The following is a 12,915-nucleotide window of genomic DNA, read 5'->3' on the forward strand; positions in this document are numbered from 1 at the left end:
AATCGTGATTTTAAAAATGTGAAAAAATAGGTACTTTCATAGGATTATCTCATATATTAAGTATCTGGTAAGTCCCTATTCAGTGTCAAACAGTAATCTGCTAATATGGTGCGGAAATTTCCTTGGTTCTATTTTTCCAAATGTAAAATATTTCGGTCGAAACGCTCACTGTGTTCATCTCTAACAGCACTGAGGTTTGGTGGAATAAGGCAGGGTTTGAGTCGAGAAAATAGATTTTTAAATTCATATTGCAGCCCATATATTGGTACGATTTAATTGTATTAATAAAGCCACCAGATCACGATAATGTTCACCCATGATATTTCCTAAAAATGTTCAGATATATTTCTAAATGCGTTCCACGCGCTTTTCTCCGTTGACCTCACTTGCTGTTGAAATTCTGAATCATTCAATCCCTAATCTGTGGCCCAATACATATTCCTCATTTGATCTTTGCCTCACTTAATTGAAGGACTTTTTGTTTTAAATAAGTAAAACCAGCACCATTTTTGTCCATGGCTTCAAGAAAATAAAAGTAAGTCCTATTTAATATGTAGTGGTGCAAAAAGAATATTTTTTGGATTAACCAAAGGCTGACAAAGGACATTTTTGGATCCAGGGATGAGTTCTTTACGTTCTGGACAAATTTTTTCAAATAATATTTTTTTCTGTCTCTGATATCCCATTCACAGATGAAGCAACAACATTTCGTATAGCCAAGCTGTAATCCTAGTAGCATTGCAATGACTTAAAGTGGCCCCAAATTTTCCATTTATATTTTTGGTAGTGATTTTCTTCTAAAAGTAACTGCATATTCTCGTAACATTCTTTCACTTCAGTTTTATGAGTTGACAGTATTAATGGGAGCTCGTTGCCATTATTTAAGAGATTAGCCTTTAAAATAACCTTGGAGGAATAAATGAACAAACGCTAATCACCTGTGTTTAATTTAAAATTGAGAGTATCCATAACAGAGAGAACATCATTGCAAAAAGCAAATCGTTTTTTGGAGAAGAAACCAAATCAAATTCGTCATGGAGAGGAGCGGGACATCAAAAGTTTCGAATTTGGATCCAAAAATTTTCAACCCTTTGATCGTGATCCTAAGATTTAATCCTGCTTTTTGGATAAAATTTAAATTAGGGAGTAGATCATTTAAATCCTTTTGCGTTATGAAATGAGTTCCAGCAGATTTACTCGGTCCAAAATTTGGGTCCTTCGAGTTTCCGATTCCTTCATTATCACGTTCTTCATTACTTTCTGAATCTTTGCTAAGATTAACATACTCCATTGGTTTCGGCACTTGTAAATTTTCGGAGTGAGGGAACGGTAGTGTCGCTGTTTCAAAGTTGTCTGGATATTTTACCGTGTCTTTTGACTTCGTTGTAATTCCTTTCATTTTTTCAACAAAAATAACAGTCTGAAAAATAATCTGCCAAATCATGGGGACGACAAATTCCTTATGACGCTTTACCTTAGTCCAACCACTAAGAAGCTCTACACTGGTGCCACTCAACACATGGGGAGCCCATCCTTTATCTTGGCCACCCAACAGGCAGCCAAAATAAAGCTTATATCCCTGTCTGAAAAAGGGAATAATTTTCCACCTTTGAGCCGTTTCAAGTAACTTCACCGCATGCATAATAAAAGTCATCAGGATGGTTCACGCACTATATAGGCCTGATTAAAGCTAACAAGGAGACTTTGCGTTACGGATGACAAGAAAAAAGATGAAACCTTTTTTATTTGAAAGTAGACACTTAGATAGGAAAACTGTTGAAGGGTTTTGTCCAATTACGCCCGGGTTTGAGAGAAAAAAGCATTTTATAATTTAAAAATATGGTCATGTTGAATTTAATTTAAAAAATGTCGCTCATTGTTTAACATAGGTTTGGACGAGTGGTAGCGTGCCGCGATTCTTTTATGAAAGACCAGGGTTCGAAACTGGGAGAGTTAAATCTTTTCAGGTCTGCCACCTCCTCCATTCTTTTATAATCTGTTTCAACTTCTTCAGATCTGTTCATTTAGGACGTTTTACATTTTTTTAACTTGACTGCTTTTTGAGAATAAGCCCTAAACTACATTTATGTCGCTAGCTAACCCTTGCTTCGAATTATTCTTTCCGTGCCAAGATTCATCAAATCAGGAGTGATAAAACTGTGGTGCTGGCATCGAAGTGAAGGGAACTCATTTCCGAAGCAAAAGATTTTGAACATACTGTCTCCGGAGAGTTTCCCAGGTTCCTCCTGCGAGCGAAAACAAGAAAAGCAAACAATTGAAAAGCACCAGATAGGAGTTTTACATCGCCTGAGATTACCATTGCATGCATGAGGCACAGAGCTCAGGGAAACATGTCTTAATAATCACCTATTAAAACTGGCTAAGGTCGGAAAGTTTTCTTCGTTTGATAGGGTATTAATAATCCTTATTGAAGCCAAGCGCAACCAGCTAGCATGGTACTCTGCTACCTGCTAGCATCCTGCGACGTAGCAGCGCTCAGAGCCTCGCCCCAAGGTCACCTCACTTGCGGGGAACCATAACGACGTCACACGGAGTTTTTCCGGCATTCATACTTAGCCGTCGCGTTTTCGCGCGCTTGAAAATGTTCACTTTTCATTTAATCGAGAAAAATTTATGTCGTCATTTAAAAATCTAAAAGCGTTAAGAATTTACTCCAGGAGTAATAATCTTTCGATTTAGGCAGTAAAAAAATAGGAAACCACCCTATTCTCTAACTGTCTTCAGAGAAAGCAAACGTCTTCTCGCTCCCACAGCTGGTGACATGCTCATGTGAAGTGACAGCTTAAGCAGCATTGCTTTAAACAAAACGATAAGATAGTACAATAATAAACATATTTTGACAGGATAAGAAGGCATGACATCGTAGGACAACATGTTTTTGCAGGCAAGTTTTATTTTCACTTTCTCATGCTATCACGATACATAAATGAATTAAATTACTACTTTCGTAAAAGCAAAAATATACATTAAGCTGTCCTAAAGAAACTAGATGTGATGGAAATAATCTAAGCACATATTTTGAATCAGCGCGAAAAATACGCCTAAGATCACTTCACAACGTCTCTAGAACAAAACCTATGTTGACCAATGATACCTTAACAATTATCACTTTAAAAGGTTTTAGTGCGTCAATTGCGATTGAAAATTTCCTCAATGATATGGACATGATTGCAACAAATGTAATTGACAAGACACAATTTTTCGAGTTAAATTCCCTAAATCATAAAGCAAAATTAACATTTAATGTTTTCCTAGCCAGTGACGAAAATTTATATTTTATGCATTTTGATACCTTACTTTTTTAAATTTATTTTAAAACTAATTTTGTAAAATTAAAAGTATGCATGAAATTTTGCTGTCAAATTACTTTTGACCATATTTAAGGGTCAAATAAAATATCTAAATTACTGTGGACAAAAAATGAAGAAGGAAAAATATACCCCGATGAATTCACACTTCTCTTAATATCTCTCTTTTTATTAAATTCGAAATCTCAGCAACACTTTTATGAATTATAATATGTCAGCATCAACATCTCCGGTTGTACACCTAGGTCCGGGTGTACACTAGGGTGCCTCGTTTTGCCACTTTTTTTAGGATCGAATCGTAATACCCGGGAAAAGTTGCGTACCTGGGTGGGTATTACAGATATGATTTTTTTTTCAAAATCGGTTTATATCTTCTGTTCGCCATTTTGTCTTGAAATTTCGAAATTTTTAACGAAAATCGTTAAAAATGTAAAGAATTTTAATTTGGTTTTAGCGAGCACTAATTTTTTCAAATTGTGTAAAGCATTGGTCTTTCCTTGATATTTTAGACCAAATATGTCAGCTCTATTCCTTAAAATTATCGAGAAAATGACATTTTATTGTGTCCCCGAAAGCAGTTTTCGTGGGTAGGCAACCCGCAACACACATTCTCATTCTACACTGTGAATGCGATAAATGACGCGAAATAGAGATGTTTTTCGGTAAAAACGTGTAAATCATGTCTGAAGTTGTCGAGGGTAGTCACTGGAATGAGTGCATGCTCTTTTATGCATTCGCCGACTATATTGAGCATAATTTTCGTGTAAGAAGATATCACTGAAGATGGAAATTATCATTCGGGATTCACTATGACGGTTTATGTCCCTCAAGGGTCAAATTCACCTCCCCTGCGGTCAGAAAAGGGATTTATTTTAGTATGATCATGCAAATGTAGAGCTCCTTGCTCACCTTTCCAGAGAAGCTAGCCATGCGACCCAGAGCCCATCACGTGGAGGTGGCTGCACCTTGGGCTCCTCCGCCTCCTGTACCAACCAACGTAATGCAGACCAGTTTATTTTGTTCTGAATCGTCAACATTCGCAAATATTGTGAAAATTGAGATTTCGATTGAAACTTTGGCAGAACTTGCCGTGAAATCAATGTGGATCTGATAACGTCATCCTTGGCGTTATTGCCGCATGCATAGGAAGCCACTTCGGAGATTTATAGCTTCATTATGGCAACACGGGAAACTCAGATAAAGAAATTTGAGAAGCTGAACAACAATCAACACCCGGAACAGATTACTGATGGCCCTGAAAAGGACCGTTGTGTCGTCAACCTCACGGACCTTAACCTAGATAACGCGACTAGTTCGATACTAGCCAAGGGATTAAATTTCGCTTTAGCACCTAGAGCGATACCTCAAGAAAAATTCATCAGTGAAATTGAGTCGGTTGTCCGGAGGCTTCCTAAAACGGACGCAGACGAGATCAGAGAAGACGTTGCTCGCGTCCTTCGCGCCGCCAAGCCACCAAAGCCGAACACCACTGCCGAGAAGAGGAAAGCCTTAAAGAGGCTACGTGAAAATAAGAATATTCTCGTTTTACCGGCGGACAAAGGCAGCGCTACAGTCCTGATTACAAAGGAAGAGTACGAGCAGAAGATATGTGACATCCTCAAGGATACCACCTACAAAAAACTGAAGACCGATCCGACGGCCAAAACGGAACGCAGCACTAAGGCCATCATAAAGAAGTCTTCAATTCCAACTGAAGAACAACGAGGACTTTTGCCGCGTGCCTCCAAGCCACCGAGATTATACGGACTCCCCAAGATACACAAGCAAGGAGTGCCGCTCAGACCTATAGTCAGCCAAATCGACGCGCCGACATACCATCTTGCGAAATACCTGGCTCAATCCCTGCAGCCACATGTTGGAAAAACTTCATCTTATGTGAAGAACTCTGCTCACTTCATAGACATCATAAAAAATGTCTCCATCAAAAAAAGCGACATTTTAGTGAGCTTCGACGTGGTGTCGCTTTTCACCAACATTCCGATTCCAGATGCAGTTGAAGTTGTAAGATCGCTCACATCTGATGGTATTCCTAAGGACTTCCCGGAACTCGTCGAGCACTGCCTAAGGAACTCGTTTTTTCTATGGAATGGTTGCTACTACGAACAGACGGAGGGCGCGGCGATGGGTTCACCATTATCGCCAGTAGTGGCTAATCTCTTCATGGAGAAATTCGAAAAGGAAGCACTCGAATCCTGCGAAAAGAAGCCGAAGTTGTGGCTGAGATATGTGGACGACACGTTCGTCATCTGGCCCCATGGTGTACAGGAATTACAAGTGTTCCTTCGACACCTGAACTCACAACATCATGGAATCCAATTTACTATGGACATGGAGAAGGAGCAGTCATTAAATTTTCTGGATGTCCTCGTGACCAAAAAAGACAACGGGGGACTCGGCCATGCTGTCTACAGAAAGCTTACGCACACCGACAGATATCTAAATGCAGCATCTCACCATCATCCCAGTCAGAAGGCCTCACTAGTGGCTACATTGGTCAACAGAGCATATAATATCTCCGATGATAACTCCCTCTCCACGGAGATAAAGCACCTCACTTCGGCACTCCAGAAAAATGGATATTGGAGAGAACTGGTCCTTAAAAGGACCACTAAGGAAGAGGAAAAGCGACGCAAGGCCACCATAGAAAACCAGAGTGATGACGATGGAGAGGCAGAAGCGTCAAGGAAGCTGTACGTCACCATCCCTTTCATTGCTAGAACATCAGAAAGGATCGCCAGAATATTAAAAAAGCATGACGTGGTCACTAGATACAACTGTGTGACCAAGATAAGAGACTTCCTCCCCGGGCCCAAGGACATCATTCCTCAGGAACTGTACGAAGGGGTATACAAGGTGCCTTGCTCCTGCGGGAAATCCTACATAGGGGAAACTTGCCGCTCCATGCATGTGAGGATCAAAGAACATCAAAGGGCGACCAAAAACAAACAATTTCAGCTCTCAGCCATCGCCGAACATGCATGGTCGGAACCTGGCCACGACATCAAATTTGAAGAAAAGAAACTTTTAGCTAAGGAGTGCCGATACTTCCCAAGGCAAATCAGGGAAGCAATAGAAATTCAAAAAACACCATTGAATTTCAATAGAGAAGATGGATACTTCCTTCACAGCGCGTGGAAAAGAGTAATCCAAGAGAGAGCCAATCAGATAGAAGCGCCCAGTCAAACAGCCAATCACAATGCAGCTCCCATCCAGCCTACGGTATATAAACGAGGCAGAAACCGACAGCCGACACCTTCGACCTGAAGACGCTGGCAGGATAGCCAGCGAAACTGTTGTCTACGAACAATCTGACGCGGAAGGAAACCCGGAAGAAATGCAGAGATCAAACCATCGCCGCGGAAACCTACGTTCTAACATTATGAATTTTACTTCTGCACCCACATTCTACCCCGCCAGCCGTCTAAAAGGCTTGTGGCAGGGGGTGATAGGACACCAGCCATTTACACATAAAATGGAAGTGCTCTATGGAAATTACGACTGGCATTTATTAAAGTCCTTTATGGTTCGGGGGAAAAAGCAATTCGTCTATCTATCCTTTCGACAACATCTTTCTCGCTAATTTATCGATTGTGTGGGACCTGGAAATATAGTGTGGCTCTAATATTATGTTCACCGTGTCGCTCCATTGTCAATAGGGTAGTTTCCTTCATCAAAGAAAACGAAAGGCATTGATTGCGATTCGTTACCCATCATTAGTGTATTCATATTATACAAATTATTTTGTTTTAGAAAAATCCCAGTTTAGACGAATGTTAACGGTCAATTTTAACCTCATTTGAAAAAGGCCAGATTGGCGCCCATGCGATGCCACTCCACGTGACGTCACAGGGACCTTGTTTCTACAAGAGTAAATAGGAGTTTTACATCGTCTGAGATTACCAATGCATGCATGAGGCACAGACCTCAGGGAAACATCTCTCCATAATCACCTATTATAACTGCCCTTGGTCGGAGAGTTTCCTTCGTTTGATAAGGTATTTATAAACCTTATTTAAGCCAAGCGCTACCAGCTAGCAGGGTACTCTGCTACCTGCCAGCATCTTGCGTCGTATCAGTGCTCAAAGCCTCTCCCCAAGGTCATCACACTTGCTGCAGCGGGAACCAGAACGACGTCACACGGAGTTTTGCCAGCATTCACACTTAGCTGTCGCGTTTTCGCGCGCTTGAAAATTTTCACTTTTCATTTAATTGCGAAAAATTGATGTTGTCATTTAAAAATCTAAAAGCGTGAAATGCGTACTGGAGAATAATCTTTCGATTTAGGCATTAAAAAAATAATAGGAAACCACCCTATTGTTCAAGCAATCTAAGCCTAGCGCGCAGCCTCCGAGTCTCCTGCGGCTCCCAGCCTTATTCGCTTAACATCTGGGAAACACTGTCTGTACGCCCGTAGAATTTTTTTTTTGACGAACCGCGTAGCCTTCCTTTGTATATTATTCAGTTCGTGGATTAAGTATTTCTGCACCGGATAACATTTGATATCGCTGCATATTCTAGGTGTGGTCGGACGAGGGCGAAATAGCACCTTTCTTTTATTTTCTCATCCGAAAATCTCCGCACAATACGCTTGACGAATGCTAATTTCTTCAGGGCTATGCCGCAAATATTCCTCCTATGTGTTCCCCACTAGAATATCGAGATTATCTTATCTCCTACTTACTTACCTTCGACTGTTGCCCTTGTGTCCACACCATCCACTCCATGAACATGGTTAAAGTTGGACAAACTCGGCGAAAAATGCATCGACATGCATTTGCTCAGATTAAGTTCGAGACCCCACTCTTGGATCCACAAATGATAAAATTCTTCGGAAACATCTTCTACAACAAACCTTCTAGAATTTGATGCATTAATTACAGTAATTTTATTGTTTTATAGACCATAGAAATAGCCTTAGTATTCCCTGAGATATCTTCTACAACCGCAGTGAAAAAAATTGTATTCAACAGCTAGTACATAGCATACAAGATAGTATACTTTTTATGTTTCAATTATTACGTGTCAACAACGCTTTGAAAATGGAATGATGATTAGAATTAATAATTTTTTGGCATTGGAAGATGAATTAAACGTCGACTATTATAATTTAATTTCGGTAATTTCTTTTTTAAAGCTTTCTTAGCTCACGGTGGTTGAAGAGATATATACGGGTGTATGCCGCGTGATCTATTGTAAATGGCCCAGACGCACAGTGAGCTAGAATCGAAAAAATTGGCCAAAACCTCAAAATCGATTTTTTTGGGCTAGGAAGTAGAAACTTCGCATATATATTCTCCAATAAATTGTGCATAACCTTCAAGATTATTTCTTCCCTGTTCCTTCACTTTAACAGTGTCATTGAGGAAAAAGTTGAACAAATTTAGCGAAAAACGACAATTCTCGATTTTTTTCTGAAAAGAGCTAAATTTATCCTCATGCAGTGGCTTCATTAATAGTGTTATAGACAAAAATGTTATATCATCTTAATTTAAACTCCTTTATTTTCCATTTGTAGGGTTTGCAAATATTTTGTTTCATCAATAACCATGGATTTATAACAAAATGGTGGAGCATTTTTTCAGCCAATTTTTTACACAAACGTAGACAAAAAGTGGATACTTCCGCCAAGTCGATCTATGAAGCTTCTGCATTGTGAATCTAAAGTAAAATCTTGCACCAACTCGCAAACCCGAATTTAAAACCCTCTTCAAATACTTACGGTAATATCTTTTTTTTTACAAATCATAGTATTAACCTTCATTTTCCCTAAGAAACCTTACACAACAGTTGTAAAAAATTGTGCAATTACTCTATTATTACCGTACGTCATTAAAAGTTTTGTTGAAAATTGAATGGTAACCAGCCAACAGATGAAATATTTATCCAAGGGGACTTTGAACGCGTGGTGCTGACTTTTTCCATCGTTTGATGGATTACAGCAATCTATTTTGTTACCTAATTAAAATTACGAGAACACAAAAATATTGAAAACAAATTGATATGTGCATAACTAGCATGAAATGGCAATTAACATTTGGCATATAACTTAAATGTAATGATTAATATTGATATTTACGGATAGATTAAAAATAAACTTCAAAATTACAATATCATTTTTATTTATTTCAGGGTGAACAAAGACAGCCGTTTACCAGGAGTAAAAATATCGTGTGGTTATCTTAAGTATTAAGAAAACTGAAACAAGGAATAAGATACAAGGTGTTTGTATGACTACGGAAGGCGTGTTTGCAGCTGATGGATCTCCTATCAAGTAGAGGTTTTCAGTGATGACCAGAAGGTCTTCTATAGCTGAGGTTTTTATCACAATTCAGTGATTTCTGATTCATGCTGTTAATATGTTGCTTCTTTCCCAACAGAATTCATCGGAAGTAGAGCTAATTAGCATGGTATATACCGCGGTATGATGGTAAAATGAAGTCTCTCTCTTTGATGAGTGTAATTCAGGAGGGACGACTTGGTATTATGAGGTATGAGTTGAATTCAGCTCTTGGTAAAATCGGATCCGATGAGGTTATCATAAGGTTATAGACCCATATAGTAAATGGGTCTTATTATGAGAATTCTCGTGGACGGAAAGTTCACAAAACCACATGGTGAAAAGAGTGAAATATTAAAAAGGCGCCATAAATACAAAAGGTATCAAAAGTTGCAAATAAAATAGGCCTAAAATACAAAACCTAAGTAGGCAGGCATAAAGGTACATAAAGGTTAAGCATATTTTTGCGTGTGATTATGGTGTCTTTGTTTTGTAATGTATTTTTTGGGTGACATCGAATGTGTATTTTACATACAAGTGCACTAACCATGCCCATTACAGGTAGAGGTTCATATCAAGGTATAAAGGTTACAAATATGGCCTCTCTTTGATATTTGTAATAAGAGGGACGAACTGGTGTGATAGGGTATGAGTTGAATTCATCTATTGGTAAAATCGGATCCGATGAGGTTATTGTGTGGTTATGGACTCATAAAATAAATGAGTCTTGTGATGAGAATTCTCGCAAAGAGAAAATTCGCAAAAAAGCATGGTGAAAAAAATTCACATTTACAATAGGCGCTAAAAATACCAAAAGGTAGTAAGTGTAGAACAAATAGGCCAAAAATACAAAACTTAAGCTGGCGTGCAAAAAGGTACCATGCTTATTAATTTTTAATAGCTGATTATGATTTTTTTATTTTCTACTGCATTTTTTGGGTGACTTGCATACTTATATTTAATGTAAATTTGCACTAATCAGCTCTGTTACAGGATGATGTAGAATAGAAAAGACGGCGATGAGATCTCGAAGAAAACAAGCGATCCGATATGCGTGTGAACGTTGCGTTTTATACGATGCGTTGCGCGATTGAGTAAAAATTGCGTTTTGATCGTACGAACGGCGAAAGGATTCGAGTGCGATTCGTTTGTCCTCCAAATTTAGGAGGAGAAGAAAGAAGACAACAAGAGAAGAGGACCACATTAAGAAGAAAACAAGTGAATTAGATTAGCTTTTGGGCCTTTAGGGCCGTGATCATTGCGTCGAGTAAGGCTAGGATTTTTAGCTTGCGTTAATTTTAGTTTTTTTGTGTCGAACCGAGGCTTCGTATGTGCTGTAAACCACTGCAGTACGCGGGGATGAAACTGTGTCGCTTGGATGGAAAAGTGGTTATTTCCTCCTGTTGTCACGGTGACTTCCAGTGCATTGTGGTGGGGCGTATGCGATTCCTTGGGGGAAGGGTGATTTATTTTCCTTGTATGTATTCTCTCCCTCCCTCCCCAGGCTCTAGGTCATCAGAACTTCACGTGAAGAGGACCCCAGCTTCAAAACTAGGTTAGCTTTTGGGCCTTTAGGGCCGTGATCATTGCGTCGAGTAAGGCTAGGATTTTTAGCTTACGTTAATTTTAGTTTTTTTGTGTCGAACCGAGGCTTCGTATGTGCTGTAAACCACTGCAGTACGCGGGGATGAAACTGTGTCGCTTGGATGGAAAAGTGGTTATTTCCTCCTGTTGTCACGGTGACTTCCAGTGCATTGTGGTGGGGCGTATGCGATTCCTTGGGGGAAGGGTGATTTATTTTCCTTGTATGTATTCTCTCCCTCCCTCCCCAGGCTCTAGGTCATCAGAACTTCACGTGAAGAGGACCCCAGCTTCAAAACTAGGTTAGCTTTTGGGCCTTTAGGGCCGTGATCATTGCGTCGAGTAAGGCTAGGATTTTTAGCTTGCGTTAATTTTAGTTTTTTTTGTGTCGAACCGAGGTATCGTATGTGCTGTAAACCACTGCAGGAAGCGGGGATGAAACTGTGTCGCTTGGATGGAAAAGTGGTTATTTCCTCCTTGTGTCACGGTGACTTCCCGTTCATTGCATTGGGGCGTATGCGATTCCTTGGGGGAAGGGTCATTTATTTTCTTTGTATGTATTCTCTCCCTCTCTCCCCAGGCTCTAGGTCATCAGAACTTCACGTGAAGAGGACCCCAGCTTCAAAACTAGGTTAGCTTTTGGGCCTTTAGGGCCGTGATCATTGCGTCGAGTAAGGCTAGGATTTTTAGCTTGCGTTAATTTTAGTTTTTTTGTGTCGAACCGAGGTATCGTATGTGCTGTAAACCACTGCAGGAAGCGGGGATGAAACTGTGTCGCTTGGATGGAAAAGTGGTTATTTCCTCCTTGTGTCACGGTGACTTCCCGTTCATTGCATTGGGGCGTATGCGATTCCTTGGGGGAAGGGTCATTTATTTTCCTTGTATGTATTCTCTCCCTCTCTCCCTAGGCTCTAGGTCATCAGAACTTCACGTGAAGAGGACCCCAGCTTCAAAACTAGGTTAGCTTTTGGGCCTTTAGGGCCGTGATCATTGCGTCGAGTAAGGCTAGGATTTTTAGCTTGCGTTAATTTTAGTTTTTTTTGTCGAACCGAGGTTTTGCATGTGCTGTAAGCCATTGCAGTGTACGGGGATGAAACTGTGTCACTTGGATGGAAAAGTGGTAATTTCCTCCTTGTGTTACGGTGACTTCCCGTTCATTGCATTGGGGCGTATGCGATTTCTTGGGGGAAGGGTGATTTATTTTCCTTGTATGAACTAACCCGCTTTCTCCTTAGGCTGAAGATATTCCAGTGGCCGAAGACATGAAGACTTCTGAAGATTGAGATAATCAGTTTACAGAAGAAGGAGCTTAAGGAAAATCAACTAGGATATTCCTTACATGGCAATTGGTAATAATAAAATTTTAAAATATATTTCGCCATAGTTGTCTTAGATGCTGCTTTGGTTTTTATATTTCATCGCATCGTTAGGTTTATGTGATTATGTTTTGTGGACGAGTAGATGTTGTAATGTCTCCTCTGAATATAATAAGTTTTGAACCTCAGCTTGATAATGAATTTAAAATCGATTTTCCTTGTTTTCTCCATTGAGTCCCAATTAAATATGATTCGCCCTAAAATGGACGCTTACATTACAAAATGTTATACAGTTATACTAGATATAAGTTCTCGACAACCAATTACTGTTTCAATTTTTTGTCCGGTACGTTTTGTTAAGTTTTTATTATTTTTTTACTGTATCCTATTG

General features: G+C 39.6%; 1 protein-coding gene across 1 annotated transcript; it reads left to right on the top strand.

The window, feature by feature from the left end:
* Positions 1-4,505: 4,505 nt before the first annotated feature.
* Positions 4,506-12,491, top strand: LOC124161325. Its single transcript, XM_046537638.1, has 2 exons — positions 4,506-5,942; positions 12,444-12,491. The coding sequence occupies exons 1-2, from the start codon at positions 4,506-4,508 to the stop codon at positions 12,489-12,491; spliced, it is 1,485 nt and encodes a 494-aa protein (XP_046393594.1).
* Positions 12,492-12,915: the final 424 nt, after the last annotated feature.

This window comes from Ischnura elegans, chromosome 6 (genome assembly GCF_921293095.1).
Source record: "Ischnura elegans chromosome 6, ioIscEleg1.1, whole genome shotgun sequence".
NCBI classification, from domain to species: Eukaryota; Metazoa; Arthropoda; class Insecta; order Odonata; family Coenagrionidae; genus Ischnura; species Ischnura elegans.

Bases quoted from the DNA above. Each gene is read 5' to 3' on its own strand.
- LOC124161325 (XM_046537638.1), top strand. From the start codon at position 4,506: ATGGCAACACGGGAAACTCAGATAAAGAAATTTGAGAAGCTGAACAAC. The intron at 5,943-12,443 runs GTCCTTAAAAGG...CTTTCTCCTTAG, and splicing joins ATGGATATTGGAGAGAACTG to GCTGAAGATATTCCAGTGGC.